This window comes from Phalacrocorax carbo, chromosome 19, assembly GCF_963921805.1.
Source record: "Phalacrocorax carbo chromosome 19, bPhaCar2.1, whole genome shotgun sequence".
In the NCBI taxonomy this organism is placed as follows: Eukaryota; Metazoa; Chordata; class Aves; order Suliformes; family Phalacrocoracidae; genus Phalacrocorax; species Phalacrocorax carbo.
In genome coordinates, this window is record NC_087531.1 from 7,185,243 (window position 1) to 7,209,796 (window position 24,554).

The window sequence follows — 24,554 nt, forward strand, 5'->3', positions numbered from 1 at the left end:
ATGACGTTGTGGATCAAAGCTTTTTTTGGGGGCAAGCTCTTGGACGCAGGGGCTGAGATGCTGCCCATGTTGCTGTTGCGAGTCTCTCGACCTGGGACAAGGTGAGAGCTCTGGCCCAACTGGGGGCATCTGAGAGCGTCTCGGGGCAGCGTCGCGTGTCAGGACAAACCAATAACAAATGTGCCTTGTGCCACAAGGGGTAATAGAGAGAGAAGTGGACACTTCGGTGGAAGAATGGAAAAAAGAAGTGATCAAAGGAGTGAGATAAAAAATAATGGCAGGGACAGACTTCTGTGTGGGATTATTTAATAATAAGGTAATTAATGCTCTATACCGCACTGATTCCTTTCATGTAAGAATCACAAAGCGCTTCACAAACATTAATTAATCTTCCCTAACATCCCTGCAGGGAAGGTCACTGAGCTACTGAGTGTAAGGGAAATCTTGTCATTGATGAAGGTAGTTGCTCTCTAGGCATGACAGATGCTTGGGTGTGAAGGCAGGATGAGGAGAGTATCGCTTCTTCGCTGAAGACTTCAAATGATTTCCCATAACTTCATCAGAGAGATAAAATATCTTTGAGTTGTCATGGGCAGCTTGGACTGGGCAGAGGTGGGTCTGACAGATGACCCACACCAAAGCTGTTGAGCATCTCTGAGGACACTGAGAAGGCAGGGGTCTACCCAGGCAGCCCCAGTGCCAATGCCCATGCAAGGCTTGAGTAAATGTAAGGCACCTGTGAATGGCAAATCTGTGGCTGTTGGGGAAAAATTGCTAGGGTGAAGTGGATTTCAATTCAGATCTGAGCTGTGGCTGGTCCTGCAAAAGGCAGGGTAAAGAACATCAGGCATCAAAGGGAGAAAGACCTTTTCTGATGACAAATATTCAGCCTGATGTCACTGTGACATTCAGTTGGCTACAGAGGACTGTGTGTCAATGTGGGGGTTTAAGTGTCCAGGGTAGTAAAAAGGTCTAAGTTAGTTTACAGCTCCAGGAAAGACACTCACCCCCAGCTGTACTCACAAGAGTGTCCCTTCTGCATGGTGTCCTGCCCTGGAGAAGTGGAAGGCCCAGCTTTGGGATGTTGGAGCATCCCAGTGGGATCACGCTGTCATTGCTCAGCATTGCAAATCTCTTTTGTTGTCCTTGTTCCTAGATCCTGGTAGCGGTGCCAGCATGGCTGCGCAAGACCCAGCCTCAGGCTGCCTGCATGGAAAGAAGCAGCTGCCAGATCAGTGTGCAATGAGTGTGTTTTGGGTTTTTTTTAGACAGTTTATGAGAAAGTTGAATGTGGGACAGGGTTGTGAGATGGGGGAAGAAGCATATTTGGGGTGAAATGGTCTGGAAGGATTGACTGTCACCTGGGGTGCAGGAGTTGGGGAACGTGGCTGGGGTGTCCCTTGCTTGGTGGTGTCTGCACTGGGATAGCAAAAATGAAATTAGGAGAGGAATGACCAGCCTTCGGAATAGCAAAGACTATGCTTGGAGGAAATGTCCTTCACCTGGCCTCATTATACTGTTAAACCAAATCCTGAGCCCAAATGGTTAGCCTCAGGCTCAGAGGGGAAGTGTGCGCTGCAGTCCTACATCTCTGGAAGCTTCTGGCCTCATGCCTCCTCTGTCCAGTCTGTGATCCAGCTGACCCCAAAGGTCCAGCTCTGTCCCCGTTGTACCTCCAGCTCCTCTCAAGGCATACGTGCACTATGGAAAGCCCATCATGCCAGCAGTGGGTCATCATGAGCCCAGTGGCACCATCACTGGTCCTTGTGTTCTTGGAGGCCAGAGGCCGACAACCAGGGCCTGGCTCTGATGAGAGCTGGTGGATATCCACTTGCTTTTCCAGCTTTCACCTGGAAGGTGAAGGCCAACAACCGAAACTACCACATGCAGTTCAAGAAGAAATTTGCCTTCTGTCTGACCAAGAAAGTAGTATGCGGTAAGTCAGCCTGAGCCAGTCCTGGGCCATTTTTCACTCAGGCCCCAATTCCTGAGCTGGTGGTGGTTGGGGGTGACATGACAGAGATGCTGCAGAGTGACCTCCAGTAGGATGGAGAGTCACATATACAATCCTCAAGGAAGAGGAAGGGGCTGCTCCCTGCCTGGTGCTCCAGATGTGCTCTGAAGCTGTCAGACAAAGAGCAGAACTGTATGAAGGATAATTTTTAGTCAGATGGTCAAATCAAAAGAAAGATTTTTGAAAAACTTTTGATTGAACAAAACCAGATATTTTTTTTCCCAGCTAAATAATGACCATCTTGTTGGGGCTCAGTTGGGTATGCTTTAGATGATCAGAAGCAAAATATTTTGTTTCAATTCTAAGTCATATGGCCCTTTGCTCAAATAAATCTTTTTCCTTATGGCTTTTGTAAATTTTTAACGGCATCTTTTATGCCATAAAAAGTTGAGAAGTCCTAAAAATACCAGAATATTTTTTGCATTTTCAAAACACATCCTTGACTTCATGTGGCTGAACCACCACTGTGGCTTCAACCTGCCTTTCTTCTGCAGGGCAATGCCATTAAGACAGCCAAGTACAACATCATCACCTTCCTGCCGCTGAACCTCTATGAGCAGTTCCACTGAATGGCCAACATCTACTTTGTCTTTGTCATCCTCTTACAGGTGAGATGGACGCCAAGGTAAGAACAAGTGGGTGCAAGACTTTCTAGCAAAGGAGGGTTGTCTGGCGTTTAGAGTAGGGAAATCCAGTCTAAAATGGTGTCAAGGTGTCAAGGATGCTGCTTTTCAGTGCTCTTCATTGTCTTCCGTGAACTCTGAGAGGTTTAGCCTACGTTAAGTTTGGTTACTTTAAACTGATTGGGTTGGGAAATAAGCTAAGCTCATGTAGACCATGTCTGAACAGAAATCCTACCCTCCAAATTCAGTGATCCACATGCATTTTGTGCATCCAGTTTAAAAAGAGGTGAAAATTCAACAAAACAGTTCCATGTAGAGAGAGATGTTGATCTGATTCGTCTTAGATGGGTTCCTGCCATCCTCAGGTGCTGGCTGGGGAGAGGAGGTGGGAGTGAGGGGGAGTTATTCCATCACCTAAAGTGTCCCGAGATGGGATGAAAGTTTTGTCACTGGTGTAAAATTCTCCTTCTCTAGACCTTCCCTGAGATTGCCACGCTGCCCTGGTACACTCTGCTGTTCCCCCTGAGCTGCCTTCTCATCATCCAGAGTCTACGAGACCTGATCGATGACATTGTGAGTATGGGTTGGAGCAAAAGGCTGTGAGGGCTGGGCGTAGGTCCTGTGGGGGATGGTCAGCAGAAAGGGCCCTTTTACTGTGAGGTGAACTGAAAAGCTTGGGAGTTGCAGTCCTTCATCGCTCCTGAGGTACCATCAACTCTACCATGTCCAAAACTCTGTATTTTCCCTTGGGAAGGATGTGACTGGCTGGTTGTTTTCCTTGGGGTCTAGACCCCCATCTCTGCCATCTTTAATATCTTAACTGATGGTTATATTCCCAGGGCAGTCCCCAGAAATACCTCGGGAATTTTGCCGCTTTATTCATCAGAATACATCTTCTGATAGCTTCAGGAAGCAGATCTTGCCCTGGAGCTGAGGAGGCAGTTTGTGGCAATAAGAGGGTTGTTTTCATGGGACAAGGAAGTCTGGCATGGCCCATCCCTTTCTTTTGGCCTCTTTTTTTTCTCTCCTCCATGCAGGTTCGTCATCAAAGTGACAGAAACATCACCAGCAGACCATGTGAAATCCTGTCTGGGAAGAGGTGAGGGGCTTTGGGAAGTTGTACCCCTGTTTTCCAGGCCTGTGTGGAATGACAGATCATCTGAAGTGCTGAGCATCTTTGAGCATAAGAGCTGAGATGGGTTTTGGTGGGAATGTCCCTGGCTCTGCAAATACCCGTCACCTCCCAAAATCTGCTGCAGGTCCAGCTGTTCCCCTGTAGGAATAATCATACCCCAGTCACAGACAACAGGTCTAAAAAAGCCCTCATTTACTGTGATAAGCTGGGAGGAGGGTTTCCTGGCCACAGAAGTTCCTCCAAGTCTTCATATCTAACCCAGTGAGTCATATTCCTGCTAAGCACTAGTCCAGGGAAGGACCAACATTTCCCACCTGTGGCCAGGGAGCTGAAATTGGGGGTGGGGTGCGGGGGTGGATATGGATATGACAAACGGGTCCTGTGCCATCCTTGGTGCTCAGCCATCCTTCGGTCATGCCGACGGTACCATGGTGGCAGAGGAACCTACAATGTGGAGACCCCATTCATGCAAGAAGCTGGGACAGGCACACACTGGTCTGGAGGAGAGAAACAGCCACAGCTCCCATTTCTACTGCTCTGCAAGGATAAAAATTTCCCTCCTAATTCTCCTGCAGCTTCCGCTGGCAGAAATGGCGTGACATCTGCGTTGGGGACATTGTCCACCTGCATAAGGAGAGCTTCATCCCGATGAGCAGACCCGGAGCTGGCTGCGTGCCAGGGGCAGCAGGGGGGAGTTTTGGTGAGGAGGGGCTCAGCCAGGGTCTCTCTCCCCATTTTTGCTCTTCAAGGCTGACATGCTCTTGCTGCACAGCTTGGAACCCAGCAGCCTGTGCTACGTGGAGACTGCCGACATCGATGGGTGAGGAGAGGGGCAGGGGGCCACTATTGCCATGGGGGGAGAGGGGCAGAGACATCGCAGCCAGTGGCTGAAGCCTCCAGTCTTGGGGACCCCCTGGCATTGAGGTGTCAGGCATGCTGGGAGGGCTGCAGGTCCTGCAGAAACCATGGGATATGGGGGATTGACCAAAAGCTAAACCTACAGACACCCCAGAAATAGGATTTGAGCCCCAAATTTTTAAAATGGGAAACCAAAACCACTTTTGAGGCTTCTACAGAGCAGCTGGTGAACTCTGGCATCTCTCTCCATCTCTCAGCTCCCTGCCAGCCATGCCAAGGACAGCGGCTGCCTGTCCCTGTCTGCAGCATGATTTAATGGCAGCGCCTCCGAGCCAGAGCTTCCTCCCTGCATGAGTGCTCGATGTCTGGCATGATAGGTCCCTGTCTTGCTTTTTATTGCCATCACTCATGTAATCACCCGATAATTAATGGCTGTCTCTGCCGCATGGATCCAACAGCAGAATTAACAGCTCTGTCACCCTGCAAGGTTGTTTTATTTTTTTCCCTCCCTGGCTCTTGATCACAGGGAAACAATCCTGAAGTTCAGACAAGCCCTTCTGGTCACCCACCAGGAGCTGGTGAGTGAGGAGACCATGGCCACCTTTGATGGTGAGTCTCTCGGCTGGGCAAGGATGCAGCCGTCCCACTGGGATGGAATCGGTCCAGCCTCGGGAAGCCTCTGTCCCTTCAGGCACCAAGTGCCATCAGCCTAACTGGAGGCTGCACTTGCTCCTACCTGCACGGCGGGGGGGTGGTTCAGGCCAAAACACCTTGCGTGGAGGCCCTTCCCCAGCAGAGTGGCTCTGTGATGGGTCCTTTCGGGTTGTGCACTCTGCCACGGATCTGGATTTTCCCACTGGAATCAAGTGCTTGGCTCCCAAACCCTGGATTTCTTCCCCTTTGGTCCTCCATAGGATGTAGAGTCCCCTCTCAGAGGCTTTGGGGATGAAGGGGGTTGTGTTGTACCTTGTCCAATTTTATAGCCCAGTGTGATTCCTGGACTGAGCACCCTACCAGCACTGCAGGGTGGCCCTCCAGCTTAGCCTGACCTTAATCTGAGCCATCCATATCCCAGCTGCATCTGGAGATGCCCTGGCAAAATCTGAATCTCCCCTGAAAAGCCCCTGGCACCCCTCTTTGGAGGGGGAAAATGTGGCAGGGGGGAGAGGACAGACCTCTCATTTCCCCCAGAGCCATTACCTGAATCGTGCCTCTGCTCAAGGGAGGGTGACCTGTGAGGAGCCCAACAGCCACATGCACAGCTTCACCAGCACACTGGAGTGGAGGGGCGAGACCTACTCACTCGACAACAAAAGGATCTTGCTGCGAGGCTGCAAGCTTCGCAACACCAACGTTTGCTACGGCTTGGTTATCTATGCAGGTAGGTGCCCAGGTCAGGAAAGAGAAAACAACACCCAGGTCCCCAGGGGTTTTAAGCTGCCCAAGCACTTCTAGCATCAGTGGGTCCCATTCTCAGCTGATACAAAGTGGGAAGACCTGCTGCTGTAACCAAGCCCCAGAAGTTTGTCCCAAGCTTTGCTGGTGTTGGGCTCGCTGGCAGGGAGATGATGTGGTGGTACCAAACACCCGCTTAGCCCAAGTTATATTTCAGCTGCACCATGTTCTGGATCCATTTCACTTTGTGGCCTCCTGCACGGATGGCTCAGTGCAGCTGAGCTTGGCCATGAGTAGCTGTGGGTAGAGGGGTGGGGTATGATCTGGTGTAAGCAGCACTCCTACACATGTGCAGCCACAGTTTGATTAACCACTGATCAAGGGATGCGGTCCTCTGCAGTCTTCAGAGGTGGGGAGATGTTGTTATGGAGGAAACCAGCATTACTTAGCTGCAAGTCAGCCTTCTGTGGGCTGTGGACTTGCATTTTTACTACTAAAATGTTTCTCGTCCAGGATTTGATTCCAAAATTATGAGGAACTGTGGAAAGATCAAGCGGAAGAAAACCAAGCTGGACCACGCGATGGATCAGCTGGTGATCATAGTGAGTGTGGCGCAAACACCTCCTGCTCTGGTCCACTGGCCTCCTGGGGTTGCTCACAAGTCTTCTCATGAGAGGCTGCTTGCTTGGGTGATGCTGATCTTCTTAAGCCTGCAATATTTTGCACAAAATCTCTCGGGTGTAACATGTCACGGGCAAATACCAAGTGGTGTTCCCAGGAAGTGGCAGTTGCTGGGTCTGGAGCAGTCTGTGTGGTGGCTGTGTTGCTTAAACCCTGGACCCTGGCAGCTCTGAGTCCTCAGCTGTAGAGCAGCTCCTTGGACCAGGGAGCTGGAGTATTCAGGATCTCCAACCCCTCCTGGCCTGCTTTACTCATCCATAACCATGCAGGTCCGAGGAGGTTTGTGCTGAGGGACCTGCAGGCTGTGGCTCAGCAGAGTAGATGGAGGACAGGGGAAGGAGCCTTTCCCCTGTGGGAAGCAAAGCAGCACAGTCATAACAATGAATTGGATGGCTCTTATTCCCATTCCTGGTGGTTGAGTGTCATCATGTCTCTGACTGGCCACTAGCATTCCGCTGTTTGCTGGTAACTTCAGCAGGAAGGCTGCAGAACGCCCCTTGTCCAGGGAGATCGTGTCTGACTCCGTTAGGAGGGTGGGAAAATTGGAGTTTGCGGGGGGGGGTGTTGCGGATGTGTCAAGCTAAATACGTGCTGTGGTCCTTCATCTCCGCCCAGGATGAAGTCTGAGAACCAGCTTCAGGCACAAGGACACCTTTCTGAAGGTTTACAGCTAAATGAGACAAACAGCCTGGACGGGGCAACAGTTGGTCCTAGAAAAGAGTCTGGTGGGCTCTGTGTGATGGGACATTCTCATCCTGGCTTCCCATCTCAGATCTTCCTGGTGCTGTTGGTCACGTCGCTGTGCCTCACCATTGCCTCTGGGTTCTGGGCCAGGAAGTTCCAGGAGAAGCACATCTACCTCTCTGTTCTCTTCAAGCACGCAACCCCTGCCCAGCAGGCTTTCTTCAACTTCTGGGGCTTCATGATCCTCCTGAGCATCATCATCCCTATGTCCATGTATATAATGTAAGAACAACAGAGCTTGCAAGTGATCAGAGATCAGTACCCTGCTCCCTGCCCTTGTCCATCATCTGGCACCTTGGTTTGCAGCCACAAAATGGGGCCGCACAAAAGATCCAGCTGTGACCCTGCGCAAGTCATTCCCATATGTTCCTGTAGCTGTAAAAGAGTAAGGATGGGTGGGGTGTGTATCTTACAAACATTGATGTGCTTTGAGACCTCAGAGGAAAGCTAGAAAAGAGGTGCAAAGACATGGTCTGATGTTGGAAATTGCGGACAGGCTGAGGATGAGACTGATGAAGGTGGTGTTTCCCCACTGAGCAGCAGCAGGGTGGGGAAGAGAAGGGCACGGCCATTGTCAGCAATAGTCACAATCTGTGCTGGAAGAAGCAGTTTCCAAACTTTTTGGCCCTTCACTGAATCTCCAGATCTATGAATTTTGTCATCAAGGGCCAGATTTCCAGAGGGGAGCCCAGTTGCCTGGGGCCCAGCGGGCTCTCAGTGTGGTGTGATGAGCCTTCTGGAAACCTGGCCACGAACAGTGAAAACCCTCTTGTTTCCTCCGAGCTCAGTGCAATAGGGCCCAGGTAGAGAGTTCCTCCCTGCCCTTTCTTCCTGTGCCAGCTCCCCAAGGGCCCCCGGGATGTGAGTAATGCAATCTCCTTCCCCAGCGTAAGTTTTCTTCTCCCTGACTCCACAGGTTTGAATTCATCTATCTGGTGAACAGCTTTTATATCAACTGGGATCTGGAAATGTATTACGCTGTCAAGGACATTCCAGCAAAAGCCAGAAGCACCAGCCTCAATGATCAGCTTGGCCAGATCGAATATATCTTCTCAGACAAGACTGGCACCTTGACACAAAACATTATGAGCTTCAAGAAATGCTGTATCAACGGGACCATTTATGGTAACTTTTGGTGGAAGCAAGTTTGTAGGGACTCATGAGTTAGGTAAACCTTGAATTGGTTCTTTCCACCCCTCCTGGCTTGCTAGGAAGCTTGGGGCATGTGGATTGATCTTGGTGGTCCAGTGCATAGACAGAAGATGCTGTAGGAATTCAGCTTGTTCTCATCTCCCATGTTATGGGTGCTTTGCAAGGGCCACCACGCCTGTGGTCACACTTGTCTTATGTTCCCAGTGCACGGGGTCAGGGCACAATTCTACCCTCCTAAAATGGGTGCCTACCTTTCAGGAGATGTATCATGCCCTGAACTCAGCTGAGATCACCTAGGTTTTCCCTGATAAAAGAGGGACCCTGGGGTTAGGAGCCCAGCACAGCCAAATGGCAAACACATAGGTTTAGTGAGGTGGATCCCACCTGGAATAATTAGCTGATACTGGCCCAGGGGGACAGGCCAGGGCAGGCAGAGGAGCCACAGGGCGATGGGCCAGTGAAGCCCATGGGTTTTTATTTTCTATGAAGGTCTTGGAGAGAAAAAGAAGGTTTTGCTTTTCTTTTTTTGCATCATTTTCTGGTGAATCTCCAGCTTGATTTCCAAATCTGGGCACTCTGAGGCTTTCAGGTGACCTATGGAGGAGGCAAAGAAAGTATCGTTCCCCTTATGTTGTTTCTTTACAGTGAATGCAAGTAATTGCTCTTTGCTGTTTTTTTATGATCTGCTTGTTTTTCCCCTTAGAAACCTGAGAATTGCCAAGTCCTTATTCTTATCGCTATACTTACTTGAGCTCTCGGCTGGCTTCTGGGAGCTGTCTCAGTGCCTAATTAGTGAAATATAGCTGGTGGGGTGGGCCAGAGCTTTAGCACGGAGCTCCTTTTTCCTGAGGTAAGTATCAGGCACTTGAGACAAATAGACAGTGATAAAAGCAAAGAGGAAGGGAAAAAATCTAGCAAACATCTCAAGCAGGAATAAAACCAATTTTCCCCTGCCTGACGTATTGTGTTGCATCTCTGTGATAGCAGCATCACGGTAATCCTGCCAGTCCCTGGCCAACTGTAGAGTCTTCCAGGAAATGCAGGTGAAAGCTAGACCTGCATTTTTAACAATAAAAACGTGTTGAAAGTCTGAACAGTCCAAGAGCCAAATAAGTCAAACCTGGATATCCTAACAGAGCCTGGCTTATGACCGACACTAAGCAGGTGCTGAAAACCTGCCCCTTTTTGCCAGCAAAAGCAGCAGTCCCTTCTAGAGAAACTGCTTGAAGCCCCTGCTAGTGATGCTCCCTGCCAGCTCTCTGTTAATTGAATTATTTTTATTTTGGCAGGTACAGGCACAGGCCATGAGAACAAACAGCCACCGGTGTCAGATGCTGCACACGGGGCCAGATGCTGCCCCTCCTCAGGGCCAAAGTCATAGCAGTTATTGGTTACACCAGCAGCAGTCCCAGCCTTTTGTTTTGAGGCCCAGCTTGCTTACAAAGGGGTCCCATGCTGTAAGGGAGTGCAACGTGTTTCCTTGGGCAGTCCTCAGCTGTCAGTTAAGGACAGGGGAACTGGGCTTATAAAATAATGCAATTCTGATTATTTTTTTTTATTCCCAACCTTTTTATACTCACCCCCTTGGTGTAGGCAATGCAAAGCTTACAGACTCCAATCTGGACAGGACCGTGCCAGCACAGGGTTGCTGTATTGCAACCCAGCAGGATCCCCAGTGCAGAGCCCCGTGCTCGATCTCTCTCTTGGGCGCCTGCAGCCTGCCTGTGCCTCTTGCAGGGGTTGCAGTTGACCTGGAGCCACCACAGGGAGAAGAAGTTGGACTTCTGCGACGTGAAGCTGCTGGAAGCCACCCGGTGGGACAGCGACCCTGTGCTGAGGGAGTTCCTGAGGCTGCTGGCCCTCTGCCACACTGTCATGGTGGAGGAGAAGGGCGGTGGATTGGCCTCGATGGTTGACATGCTCAGAGCAGTGTCGAGCTGTCGTTTAAAGCGTTGAGGCCACAATCGCCCATTGCCCAGCAAAGCTCCACCGTGCTGGGAGCTGGTGGCGTGAGAGCCCAGGGATGCTTTGTGCCACTGTCTTTGCATCATGGATGTGTACATTTGGGTTTGTTTTAAAGCTAACTAGTTGGCTAACCCAGTCTAGGCACTTGTCCTTCACGGGGCAGTGAGCAAGAGCAATGAGACAACTAGAACTGAGTTTCCCTAGCCTAGTGGCTTGGACTTTAGGGTGTCTATAGATAATGTTGGTGCTGAGCAAGAACAGGGTGTTTCAGATGTCCAAGAGCTGTTGGCTGGGGGGTCTCCTTGTCTAACCCCTACTCCTCTTCTGCAGACCAGCTGGTTTATCAGGCAGCTTCACCAGATGAAGAAGCGCTGGTGTTGGCAGCCAGGAACTTGGGGTACATCTTTCTGGCCCGAATGCAAGACACCATCACCATCAGTGAGCTGGGGAAGGACGTACAAAGTGCTGGCCATGCTGGACTTCAACAGCGATCGCAAGAGGATGTCTGTCCTGGGTGAGTGGGACAGTGTGTCTCGGGGGCCCCTCCAGGAACACGGAAGGTCCCTTCTGTACTCAGCCCTACATGGCATGGCACTGGGATGGCTGCGATTGACCCCAACTGGAACACGGGCTCCTAAGGATCGTCCTGGCCATCCTTGCAGTTTTGCTCACCCTGATACCTTGGTGAAGGCAGCCAAGAAGGGTTGGAGCAGCCAAGAGAGAGCAAGTAAATCAGGGGCTCAGAGGACCTGTGCAAGGAACCGACAGTCCTTGAGGCCTGATCCTGCCTCATGGTGGTGTAGATCTGGGGAAATTCCTGTGCTTCCTACAACCACAGGCAGAAAAGCACCAGTGTCCCCTGCGGTGCCTTCTGCAGCATGGCCATTGCATGGGGACAGCGACGAGAGGGAACCATCTCTCTGGGTACCTAAGCTGTCCTTCCCCTCCCTCCCAGTGCGAGTCCCCCAGGGCACGATCCGGCTCTACACCAAGGGGCTGACACGGTCATTCTGGAGAGATTGCAGATGCGAGGGCCCAATGAGACCTTCACTGAGATGGCACTGGATGTGAGTCTCATGCCTGGGGTGGAAGAGCTGGTCTCCCTGCTGCTGGCTTTGGGCTGTGTGTCCTGGAGCCCTCTGCTGTTCTGTCTCCCTCTGGCTTTGGGATTTTGGTCCTTCTTTCTTCCTTCTGCTCTAGAAGCCTCACCTGTATGTGGGACAGGGGTTAAGAGGGCATCAAACCCACCTCCGGTGTTCTGCATGGACCAATTGCATTGCAAGGATGCTCTGGGGGATGCTGTAGGAGGGGGGGAGGGAGTCAGAGCCCAGAGGGAGACCCTCAGATCCTGGGGTTTCTCTGGCTCTGCCCATGGGAGCATCGTGGCTGGCTGGCCTGATGCCCTGGTCTACCATGAGAGTCATCCTGGTTGAGGGAAGGGGAGCCCTGATGTCTCATCTCTGCAGTGCTTTGCAGAGGAGACACTGAGGACTTTATGCCTGGCCAGCAAGGAGGTGAGCGAGGTTGAGTACAGCGAGTGGAGCAGGAGGCACCAGGAGGCCAGCGTCCTGCTGCAGGGCCATGCGCGGGAGCTGGACAAGCTGTACGAAGAGATGGAGCAGAACCTGCAGGTGGGATGAGGCTGGGATTTAGGAGGAATTGGCTGGTCCCACAAAGGGCAGGAGTGTGGGGTTTGGCTCTCCAGGATGAGGGGGTGAAGTGTCCAACCCAACACCCATCCCCTGGGTGACTTCATGACATGCCAATAGACTCTGGGATAGATATCTGTCAGGTTGTGTCCACCCATGGGCAAGGACTCCTGGCTGGATCCTGGGGCAATTCCCACCTCGGTATCTTGTCCTGCCCCATGTCGTGATACCCCTTCACTATCCTTCCAGCTGCTTGGGGCCAAGGCCATCAAGGACAAGTTGCAGGATGGAGTCCCTGAGACCATCCAGCTGCTGAAACTGGGCAACATTAAAGTGTGGGTGCTGATGGGAGACAAACAAGGTCAGTTCAGTGAAGGCAACCCCAGACCCCACCATGAGATTTCAGCTTCTCCCCTAACCAGGACCAGAGAAGAGATGAGACCCTGGGAGTGGGCAGCAATCAGGTTCTGCTGTTCCCTTTAATATACAACAGCAGCACATCCCACAGATCATGTCACCCTTAGGGAAACTGAGGCAAGGGAAGCCATCTGTGCGATGGCACAGGGCTGGAGCAGAGCCCCCAGTGACTGCTGCCCACCAAGGGCTGTTGGACCCGAGGGCTGGGGGCTGCCCTGGGATGGGGGGGGCAGCACCATTGGCTGTTGACACCTGCATGTTGCAGAGACCGCAATGAACATTGGCTACGCGTGCAAGCTCCTCACGGATGACATGGAGATCCTGGAGGAGAAGGAGATCAGGTGAGGAATCGTGACCTCCTGGTTCAGGGCATTGGCCCCACTGAAGACACCCGAGGGCACAGGGACCCGTGCAGGGCGGGCAGAGCTCAACTGCCAGAGATGCGTCTCCTTCCCTGTCCCAGCCTGGATGACCATGGCCCTTATCTGCTGATGCTTTTCCAGGCCTCCCCACCTGTTTCTGCCCCTACAGTGTTCTCTTCCTTGGCAGGCTTTGACCAGAAAGTGCTTAAGCTGTCTCTCCAGCCTCTAAACCACAGGGATGGAGGCTGATTTCTGATGCCAGTGAGCCCTTGGGGCCCCCTCTCTGTCCCCACCCTGTTCCCACCACTGGGTACCAGCCCCATCTCCCTGGAGCTGGCTTTGAGATGGCAAAGGCCAACTGCAGATCTCAATCAAAGCCAGGCAGCGTGTCCAGTGTCCTCAGTCCAGCTCCAACCACCCCCTCCTTACACAGTGAGATCCTCGAGGCTTACTTGGGGAGCAACAGCAACCTCAGTGGCAGCAGGGAAGCCCTGTGCAGTGAGCGCCTCTCCCAGCAGCGCCCAGAGGCTTCGCGCCACAATAAGAGAGCCATCGTCATCAGTGGGGACTTCCTGGTAAGGTGGCACTTGGATGCTCTTCTCTGCTCCCCGCCTGCGCTGGCAGATCGCTCTTTCTGCCCTGGTGCTGTCAAAGTCCTGGGTGGCACCAGCAGACAGATGTGATGCCCCTCCTGCCCAAGGGGTGGGAAAAGCCCATTTTGGGCTGGGGAATGAAGAGTGGAGAGGGGGACAACCTTGCACTGATCATTTGGTGTTGGGGGGCTTCAACCACACCTGCCCGACCAGTCTTCTGGGATGATGCAGGCTAGTGGGTAATCACGTGCTCTTCTGGTCATACTGGGACAAACTGGTCTCACAGTCCCAGCACCTGCTGAACTTGGAGAGAACTGGAGTCACTTTTTTGTAGCATCTACAAGATTTAAGAGCATTGTTGAGGAGCTGGGGGCTCTCATGCTATGAAGGTGTCGTGGTTTAGCGGCAGCTCAGCCCCACACAGCCGCTCGCTCACTGCCCCACCGGTAGATGGGGGAGAGAATCAGGAGGGTAACGCTCGTGGGTTGGGATAAGAACAGTTTAATAATTAAAATTAAAAGAAACAACAGTAGAAATGCAATGTAAAGGAGAACAACGAGAGGCGCAAAGCCCCGGGGGAGGGGGGAAGGGAGGGGAGAGGGGGAACGAACCGCCGGAACAAACCACGCCCGCCGACCCGACACCGCGCCGCCTCTGCCCGCACGCCCCCCCCAGTATACTGGTCACGGTGTCACGTGGTATGGCACGAACCTGCCATTGGCCAGTCGGGGCCAGCCGCCCCCACCATGGCCCCGCCCCTCCCAGCCCCCCCCCCCCCGCGGCAGAGCCGGGAAGCTGGAAAGGCAGCCGCCCCCCCACAGTGAGGAGAATTAACCCCTTCTCAGCCAAAACCAGCACATTCCCCACCCCTTATTCCATACCATTTACACCATGCCCAGGTCCCATATGATGCAATACAACCGTACCAACCACCACCCCTCCCCTTCCCATCCTTTAACATAACACACAGACATCGTTCCCTTAGTTCATGGACCTTCCCTGTAAAACGTCCATTAAAATGTCCATTGAGTTCACCCAGTCCATGACTCTGGGCTCCATCTGCCGTATCAGGCTTTCAGGGTGGGAGAGATGGTGTGTGGCGTTGGGTTGCTGCATACCGAGTCAGTCATCGTTCCATCCCTGCTGCACGGCTTGTTTCACAGTCTGTCTTCCATGGGTTGGGAGGCTCGTACTCTGATATCATTGATACAACGCAGAGGTGACACACAATGTTATATAGCAGTTCGCATTGTGCCATTCAGTTCATTGGCTGGTTTCGCCCAAAATCAAATCCCCTTGAGGCACACATCGGATTTCTCCATCCTCCCGCATCACCCACCAAGTGCACCCAGGTCCTCGAGCAAAAGCCATCCCACGAATGGGTTTGCCTTTGCCGGAGGCAGGAAGAACCCAGACTGTTTTGCCCAGCATACTTTTTGCGTGCACTACAGGGACTCTATCCCCTTCCACAGTATGTAGGATTTCTGACTGGGCAGGGCCAGCTCGCCTGGCAGATCCCCTCGTGTTGACTAACCAGGTGGCTTTTGCTAAATGTGTATCCCAGTGCTTGAATGTCCCACCCCCCCGTTGCTCTCAGTGTAGTTTTTAACAGTCCATTGTACCGTTCAATTTTCCCAGAGGCTGGTGCGTGATAGGGGATGTGATACACCCACTCAATGCCATGCTCTTTGGCCCAGGTGTCTATGAGGTTATTTTGGAAATGAGTCCCGTTGTCTGACTCAATTCTCTCTGGGGTGCCATGTCGCCACAGGACTTGTTTCTCAAGACCCAGGATAGCGTTCCGGGCAGTGGCGTGGGGGACAGGATATGTTTCCAGCCAGCCAGTCGTTGTTTCTACCATTATAAGCACATGACGCTTGCCTTGGCGGGTCTGTGGGAGTGTGATAGAGTCAATTTGCCAGGCCTCCCCATATTTAGATTTCAGCCATCGTCCCCCATACCACAGAGGCTTTACCCGCTTCGCTTGCTTGATTGCAGCGCATGTGTCACATTCGTGGATAACCTGTGCAATAACGTCCATGGTCAAGTCCACCCCTCGATCACGAGCCCACCTGTATGTTGCATCTCTCCCTTGATGGCCTGAGGTGTCATGGGCCCACCGAGCTAGAAATCCCTTATGCTGCCAGTCCAGATCCACGTCAGCCACTTCAGTCTTGGCAGCCTGATCCACCTGCTGGTTGTTCCGATGTTCTTCAGTGGCCCGACTCTTGGGGACGTGAGCATCCACATGACGTACCTTTACAACCAGGTTCTCTACTCAGGCAGCAATATCTTGCCACAATGTGACAGCCCAGATGGGTTTGCCTCTGCGCTGCCAGTTGCTTTGCTTCCACTGCTGTAGCCAGCCCCACAGGGCATTTGCCACCATCCAGGAGTCAGTATAGAGATAGAGCACTGGCCACTCTTCCCGTTCAGCAATGTCTAAGGCCAGCTGGATGGCCTTTACCTCTGCAAACTGGCTCGATTCACCTTCTCCTTCAGCAGTTTCTGCTACTTGTCGTGTAGGACTCCATACAGCCGCCTTCCATCTCCGGTGCTTTCCCACAAGGCGACAGGACCCATCAGTGAACAGGGCATACTGCTTTTCATCTTCTGGCAGTTTGTTATAGGGTGGGGCTTCTTCAGCACGTGTCACCTCCTCCTCTGGTGATAATCCAAAATCTTGGCCTTCTGGCCAGTCCATAATCACTTCCAAGATTCCTGGGCGACTGGGGTTTCCTACTCGAGCCCGCTGGGTGATCAGCGCAACCCATTTACTCCACGTAGCATGAGTTGCATGGTGTGTAGAGGGGACCTTTCCTTTGAACATCCAGCCCAGCACTGGCAGTCGGGGTGCCAGGAGCAACTGTGCCTCAGCACCAACCACTTCTGAAGCAGCTCGGACCCCTTCATATGCTGCCAATATCTCTTTTTCAGTTGGAGTATAGCGGGCTTCGGACCCTCTGTATCCCCGACTCCAAAACCCTAGGGGTCGACCTCGGGTCTCCCCATGTGCTTTCTGCCAAAGGCTCCAGGTAGGGCCATTCTCCCCGGCTGCGGTGTAGAGCACATTTTTTACATCTTGTCCTGCCCGGACTGGCCCAAGAGCTACTGCATGAACTATTTCCTGTTTAATCTGTTCAAAGGCTTGTCATTGCTCAGGGCCCCATTTGAAATCATTCTTCTTCCGGGTCACTTGATAGAGAGGGCTTACGATCAGACTGTAATTGGGAATATGCATTCTCCAAAAACCCACAACGCCCAAGAAAGCTTGTGGTTCCTTTTTGCTAGTTGGTGGAGACATGGCTGCTATTTTGTTGATCACATCCATTGGGATCTGACGACGACCATCTTGCCATTTGATTCCTAAGAACTGGATCTCTTGCGCGGGTCCCTTCACCTTACTTTGTTTTATGGCAAAACCAGCCTTCAGAAGGATTTGGACTATTTTCTCTCCTTTCTCAAAAACTTCTCCCGCTGTGTTGCCCCACACGATGATGTCATCAATGTATTGAAGGTGTTCGGGAGCTTCTCCCTGTTCCAGTACAGTCTGAATCAGTCCATGGCAAATGGTAGGACTGTGTTTCCACCCCTGGGGCAGTCGATTCCAGGTGTACTGGACGCCCCTCCATGTGAAAGCAAACTGTGGCCTGCACTCTGCTGCCAGAGGGATTGAGAAGAATGCATTAGCGATATCAATTGTGGCATACCGCTTGGCTGCCTTGGACTCCAGTTCGTATTGAAGTTCTAGCATGTCTGGCACAGCAGCACTCAACGGTGGAGTGACTTCATTCAGGCCACGATAGCCTACTGTGAGCCTCCACTCTCCATTAGACTTCCGGACTGGCCATATGGGACTGTTAAAGGGTGAGTGGGTCTTACTGATGACTCCTTGGCTCCTCAGTTGGTGAATGAGCTCATGGATGGGGATCAGAGAGTCTCTGTTGGTGCGATATTGCCGCCGGTGCACTGTTGTGGTGATGATTGGCACCTGTTGTTCTTCGACCTTCAGCAACCCCACAACAGAAGGGTCCTTCGAGAGACCGGGCAAGGTAGACAGCTGTTTAGTTTCCTCCGTCTCCAAGGCAGCTACACCAAAAGCCCACCTGTACCCTTTTGGGTCCTTGAAATTCCCTCTCCTGAGGCAGTCTATGCCAAGGATGCACGGAGCCTCTGGGCCAGTCACAATGGGGTGCTTCTGCCACTCATTGCCAGTGAGGCTCACTTCGGCCTCCAATACAGTTAGCTCTTGGGATCCCCCTGTCACTCCAGCAATGCTGATGGGTTCTGCCCCTATATAGTTTGATGGCATTAAGGTGCACTGTGCGCCGGTGTCCACTAAAGCTTTATACTCCTGTGGGTCGGACGTGCCAGGCCATCGGATCCACACAGTCCAGTAAGCCCGGTTATCCCTTTCCTCCACCCGGCTGGAGGCAGGGCCCCTCTAGTCCTGATCATGGCAGTCACAACTCACTTCCTGTAAATGTGAATCAGGAGTCCCTCTATTACGCTTAGAAATAAAATCAGCGCTTCTACTCCTCTGTCTGGGGACTTGCTCGCTGGAAACTGGAGCAGCAGCTTTCCTGGAAGAGCCTCCCTGAGTGACTGTTCTTCCTTGCAGTTCACGTACTCGTGCCTGTAGGGTCGAGGTAGGCTTGCCATCCTACCTCCTCATGTCCTCTCCGTGGTCACGCAGGTAGAACCATAGGGTGGCCCGTGGTGTGTATCCCCTCCTTTGGGCCAAAGGACGCTTATTCCTAACAGCTGAGACACTACTCTGTCGAGGTGGGGAGCAGGACAGATCTTCTTTGAGTTGCTGGACCTCTTGGGATAGTTTCTCCACAGCAGAGACGAGCGAGGAAGAGATATTTGTGTCATAATCCCGGAGTCTATCAATCACCTCCGCCACCGTTGGTGTCTCATCATCTTTCCAGGACATCACTGCCAATGAGTTTGCATGCGAAGATGGTGCGCTCTGTACAAACTTCCGCCACATGGGTCGTGTGCACTCGGCTTCATCTGGATCTTTGGATGACCGTTGATCGTCCAGGTCACCATAAATCACCTCAAACACAGCTAATTCCCTTAGATACTGGATGCCTTTCTCCATAGTTGTCCATTTTCCTGGGCGATATGTGACATCTTCTTTAAAGGGATACCTTTCCTTCACTCCAGACAGGAGTCGCCTCCAGAGGCTGAGGGCTTGTGGTTTTTCCCCAATTGCTTTGTCAACGCCCCCTTCCCCAGAAAGGGATCCCAGTTGTTTGGCTTCTTTTCCCTCTAGTTCCAGGCTACTGGCCCCATTATCCCAGCATCGGAGCAGCCAGGTGACAATGTGCTCACCTGAACTACGGCTATAATCTTATCACATATCTCGCAACTCGCTTAAGGACAGGGATCGGGTGGTCTCTATTTCATTTATTACTTCTCCCTCCTCTCCCCGTGATGGCCCTGGTTCTTCATCATCCCGTTCTAAACGAGTTGATGTCCGCTTCCAATATTTCATCTTGTGTATGGGGGCAACTGATACTGGTACGGGTTTATTTTCTGAGCCAGCTCCGGTACTTGTTGTGGGGGTTTGAGTGGCTGCAGTGCCTGTTGTCAGGGCTGGATTGTCTACAGTGCCAGTCACTTTGCATTTCAATCCAGAGACCTTCTCTTCCCCCTGGGGGCACTGAATACTGTTGAGCAGGGCTCGGTATGCATGGGCCAGGCCCCAGCATGTTGCAGTGATCTGTGTCTCTCTGGAGTTCCCAGCGTAACAACATAATTTCTCCAAATATTCTACTAGTTTTTCAGGATTCTGCACTTGTTCGGGGGTGAAACTCCAAAACACTGGGGGTGCCCACTGCCCTAGGGATTTGCCCATGCTATCCCACATGCCCTGCCACTCGTCACTATCAAGCCTCGGGGCAGGTTTCTGGGTGATATTCTTAAGTTGCTTAGTCAAAACCAAAACAACATGCCCAAAAGCTAACAATAAGTGCGCCTTAACCACCCAAGGATGTTCAAGATACAAAAAGGTTGTTGTAACAAAGGCACAGACATCATAGAACAAAGTTGCAAAGGTACTATTCTGTATTTCCTCCATATAAAATCTCTCCGAGGAGGAGGTATAATTGCTAATTGCCTCAACAAGGTGGTATCCAAAGTACAGTAGCAGTTTCAGCAAAAACCCCAAATACCAGATAAAGCTGAAAACGAGTGTTTGTATAACCAATCTTGTAGGCAAAACGTTACTAATCACAGCAGAACACAGCAGAGTCAACAAACCAACACCAATCTTTAACACCAACTGCAAAAAGGACAACATGGTGCTGTGACCAGCAGCTGTTGTTATCTCCAACCCTTGAGCCCCACGTTGGGCGCCAAAAGGACTGTCGTGGTTTAGCGGCAGCTCAGCCCCACACAGTCGCTCGCTCACTGCCCCACCGGTAGATGGGGGAGAGAATCAGAAGGGTAACGCTCGTGGGTTGGGATAAGAACAGTTTAATAATTAAAATTAGAAGAAACAACAACAGAAATGCAATGTAAAGGAGAACAACGAGAGGCGCAAAGCCCCGGGGGAGGGGGAAGGGAGGGGAGAGGGGGAACGAACCGCCGAAACGAACCACACACAACACAGCCACTCCCAAGCCGCAAACTGCCCCCCCTCAATATACTGGTCATGGTGTCACATGGTGTGGAACGAACCTGCCATTGGCCAGTCGGGGCCAGCCGCCCCCACCATGGCCCCGCCCCTCCCAGACCCCCCCCCCCGCCCCGCGGCAGAGCGCGGGAAGCTGGAAAGGCAGCCGCCCCCCCACAGTGAGGAGAATTAACCCCTTCTCAGCCAAATCCAGCACAGAAGGCTATGGGTGAGGTCCCAACCGCATGTGCTCTCCCCTAAGGACAAAATCCTCCACGTGGGAGAGGTGCTGAAGGAGAAGGGGTGGCTGTGGCGGCAGCTGGCTTGCTGCAGGGCTACGGGCTCGCAGGAACAGGGCAGTCTGGTGGAGAAGGCCTTCGTGGACTTGGCCACCAGCTGCCAGGCAGTGATCTGCTGCAGGGTGACCCCCCAAGCAGAAAGCCCTCATCGTGCAGCTGGTGAAGAAGCACAAGAAGGCCATCACACTGGCCATCGGGGATGGGGCCAATGATGTCAACATGATCAAAAGTGAGGCTTGGCGCAGGGGGGAGCATGGGTTTTGGCAGGTGCATCCCACTCGTGGGGAGTGGTGGTGCCCCATCTGCCACCTTTGAGGTAGGGAGCTAGGAGGGGAGCCCCCAAACCAGTTCTCCACATTGCTGTGCTGGGAGGGGAGTGAGAGGCACAGGACCAGGACCAGCCTGGGACAAGAGCAGGGTGGATCACTTGCTTGGCAGCAGGGATGAACCTTGATGAAACTTCAAGCCCCAATATGGGCAGCTGTCAGAGACAAGCCTGCCCCTCTCCAGCAGCCCTGACATGGGGCTGTGCTCTTCGCACGCCCATCCACACCTGGCATGTCACTCCCATAGCCATGGCATGTGATGGAGGAGGCTTCTTCCCTTTGTTCATCACTCCTAGATTCACCCTCTGCCCTGGGGGCAATCCACAGGGAAATCAGGCACCCAGCTCCCAAAAAACCTCCCCACCTGCATTTCACACACCCCTGTCCTCTGAAGCTGCTGACATTGGGGTGGGCATCAGCAGGCTGGAGGGCATGCAAGCCATGCAGTGCAGCAACTATGCCCTGGAGCAGTTCTCTTACCTCCATCGCCTCCTGCTCATCCACGGCCGCTGGGCATATCTGCACATCTGCAAGTTCCTGCGCTACTTCTTCTACAAGACCTTTGCTGGCCTCATGGCCCAGGTCTGGTTTGCTTTCCACAGTGGATTCATGGCTCAGATGAAGGATGCTGCTGTTAGTAGGGGTTATATCAATCCCATGGAGATTTGCACACCAGTGTTGCAACCCCCCTGCTGAGGACCCCATGCAAGTCTTGTGCCTGGTACTGCCTGATGGGCTTGTGTCCACATCTCTGCCCTGGTGTCCTTTCTCCCTTGCCCTGGTATTGGGCTGTCCAATTTTTTGGGACTGCCTGGCTGAGATGCAACTGGTTATCTGCTTTCTACCTGGCTGGATTGGGAAAAGCACCCTGGGGAGATTGAGGATGTCCTTGTGAGCTGTGGCTCTATCTTGGACAGATGCAGGGAAAGACCCCACATGCATTAAGCTGGTTTTCTCCAAAATGGGAGCTTCTATCCCAAGGGCCATTAGTGTGACTTGACCACCAATCACTGCAGATAATGTGGGGCTGATGCAGAGCCTGGGGCAAGTCCTTGGGGATTTCCCCAGAGTTTGGGTGTCTCTTGGTCTCACCCCTGGTGCCTGGGCACCCTTTCTGAGTCTTTCCAAAGCACCACTGAGCTCACAACTGCTTTCTTCTCCCTTCTAGTCTCTGTATGATGGCTGGTTCCTTGCACTCTACATTTTCTACACCACCTACTCTGTGCTGTCTGTGGGCCTTCTGGAGCAGGTATGGGTTCACCAGGCTGCATCCAGCCCCTGTGCCTGGAGGCTGTATCCTTGGCAAGTATGAATCAGCCTGGCAGTCATTGCACCCCATCTGTGTGGCTCTTTGTGCTGGGACATGGCACCAAGCAGCTTGATGGGCCTCTGTAGGTCACCACCAGGCCTGGGGTGCCTCTGTTCCCCATCACCCCAGGGCAAGCGGGTGAAGGGACTCACTGCAGCTCTCCTGAAGGGTGAGTTGGGTGGGGTGGCCCAATCCTGCTCCCCAGTCTGGGTGGGGAGGGTGATGCTTAGCCCCCTCCCAGCAGGACGTGAGTGCTAAGAAGAGCCTGGAGTTCCCTGAGCTCTATGTGATTGGGCCTTCGAGGACCATGTTGGTAGCAAGGCTGTTGGTGACTATGAGTCTTTTGCCATCACTGTGGCCACGTCAGCGTTGCTGTCGGCCCTTATGGAGGTGAGCACCAGTCTTCCCTTCCCCATCCTGGCCCTGAGGCAGATGTTCAGGGACCACAGCTAGGCTCAGCCCTGGGCTCTCTGATGTGATCTGCAGCAGCATCATGGCTGGGCGATGACCTCCCTTGAGGCAGGGGAGGAACTAGGGACAAGTGGCTGTATGGAAGAGGGTCCCCACAGCCTCTGTGTACTCTCCCCTTGCCCCTGCAGATCATCCTGGACACCAAGTTCTGGACAGTGTCCTTCCTGATGGTCACAGCCAGCCTGCTGCTCTTCTGCCTCTTCTCCTTCCTGACCCAAAGCATTGGTACCTTCAGGATAGCCCCTGCTGTCTTCTGCTTCCCAGGTGAGATGCCCAGGGGAACCCCATGGTCCTTCCCTCAACCAGGGGAGCCCAACCTGGGCTTGGTGCTACAAGCTGTTTCCCACCTTGCCGATCATCTCTTCGTTGCCACTTCTCAATCTTTGTCTTGATTTTTTTACCCCAGTTTAGGTGCCATCTCCCTTTAGGCCCCTCAACACCTTTGTGGGTGGGGGCCTGTCCCCTGACACTTGTTCCCTCTGTTCTCTCCACCTTCCCTACATCACCCACTGACTTATTGTGTTGACAGATGCCAGCCAGAACACCCTGACTGACCCCTACATCCTGCTCGTGGTTCTGCTGTCCCTGGTGATGAACACCATCCCCTTGCTCACCATCCACTTGTACCGCACCATCATGGGCAAAACCTCCATCCGGCAGGTGAAGGCTGCATGGGGGCTGGCATGGGGAGGGGTCTGCCTCCTGCCGACATCGGTGTCCGGGGATGGCCAGGGTGCTGCTGGTGACGGGGAGGGAACCCTGGGCTGTAGCGATGGGACATCACCTCTCCTTGGTGGCACCACTCAGCTGGTGGTGGTCTCTCATGCCGTTGGTGTCCAGGTCTGGCTCCAGGGCCCTCTCCCCAAATTGGTTCACGGCCCAGCAGGAGCCCCTGAGGCAAGAGACCTGCTCCAGCCCTTGGAGAGGATCTGCTTTTGGCTGCCATAAGGAGCTGCGGCTTAGGCGGCACCGGGGTCTGGTGTGGGTTTTGATACCACCCCCAGCTCTGGTAGAGCTCAGCCCCATCTGGGTTGTGGGTCATACCTTGCCAGTGGTACAAAGAGGGCCCAGATGAGAGCTCTGAGAGCTTTGAAGACCCCCATGAAGGTCTCCATGTTACACATTCCAGCACATCAGCTCAGGTCATGGTGGAGCTGAGAGCCAAACTGTGTCTCAGTGGAGGGCATCCCTGCTCTCCCTGCATGTCTCCCCTTGGGCCTTGCCTGGGAGGTGGCCACAGCCCTGATTTCCCCGTCTCCTTACAGAAGATCTGCTGGAAGGAGCCCTCGGTGGAGCTGCATGCCCATGCCCCTCGCGGCTCCTTCTACTGCTGCTCCATCTACGCCTTCTCCCACCAGGAGGGCTACGTCGGCCTCATCACCCGCGGGGAAAGCCTGTGCACCAGGGGCACCCGCAGCGCTGCCCCGGGTCTCCGGCACCAGGAGATGACCCTGGCTTTGTCCTCCCTCCCCAGCCCCTCGGCGTAGGTGCCCTGGCCAGCATCAACCTCCCACTATGCTGGGTCAGGGGATGTGCTATCAAGGCGCAGAACTGGCTGGCTCCCGCCTTTTATGGGCATTTTATTAATCTTATTTGGATGGTTTTGAAGCGTGGGCAGCCCCCGTGGCTGCGGAGGGCTGGCTCAGCCTGGGGGGCTGTCGTTCCTGGTGCTGAGCCCTGGGACGCGTCCCGCCAGCAGCTCCATCTCCCTGACGAGGTGTGTGCACAGGCTTGGCAGGAGCATGTAAAGCTGTGAAAACCGCAAACCTCTGCCGCCACACTCGGCCCCTCACCCTGCACCTCCCTGACTGGGACCCCAGCCCCCTTCCCTCTGCTGAGCCCCCTCGGAGCCAGGGCTTTCTCCTGCCCAAGGCTGATCCTGCTCCAGGCTAGACCCACCAACAGCAACTCTGCTGCTCTAGGCTCGTTATTC

At 53.2% G+C, this 24,554-nt stretch overlaps 1 protein-coding gene across 1 annotated transcript; it reads left to right on the forward strand.

The window, feature by feature from the left end:
• ATP8B3 (ATPase phospholipid transporting 8B3) lies at positions 1-24,108 on the forward strand. The gene is given in 31 exon segments (XM_064469911.1): positions 1-101; positions 1,779-1,926; positions 2,509-2,622; positions 3,112-3,210; positions 3,675-3,736; positions 4,348-4,444; positions 4,522-4,592; positions 5,157-5,239; positions 5,853-6,011; positions 6,333-6,341; positions 6,426-6,434; positions 6,539-6,627; positions 7,479-7,672; positions 8,367-8,604; positions 10,340-10,496; positions 10,898-11,015; positions 11,017-11,081; positions 11,523-11,561; positions 11,564-11,634; positions 12,034-12,198; positions 12,466-12,577; positions 12,899-12,974; positions 13,429-13,570; positions 20,479-20,643; positions 20,645-20,744; positions 21,236-21,474; positions 22,010-22,090; positions 22,395-22,463; positions 22,750-22,885; positions 23,151-23,281; positions 23,887-24,108. Coding segments are annotated over 31 exon segments (3,561 nt in total).
• Positions 24,109-24,554: the final 446 nt, after the last annotated feature.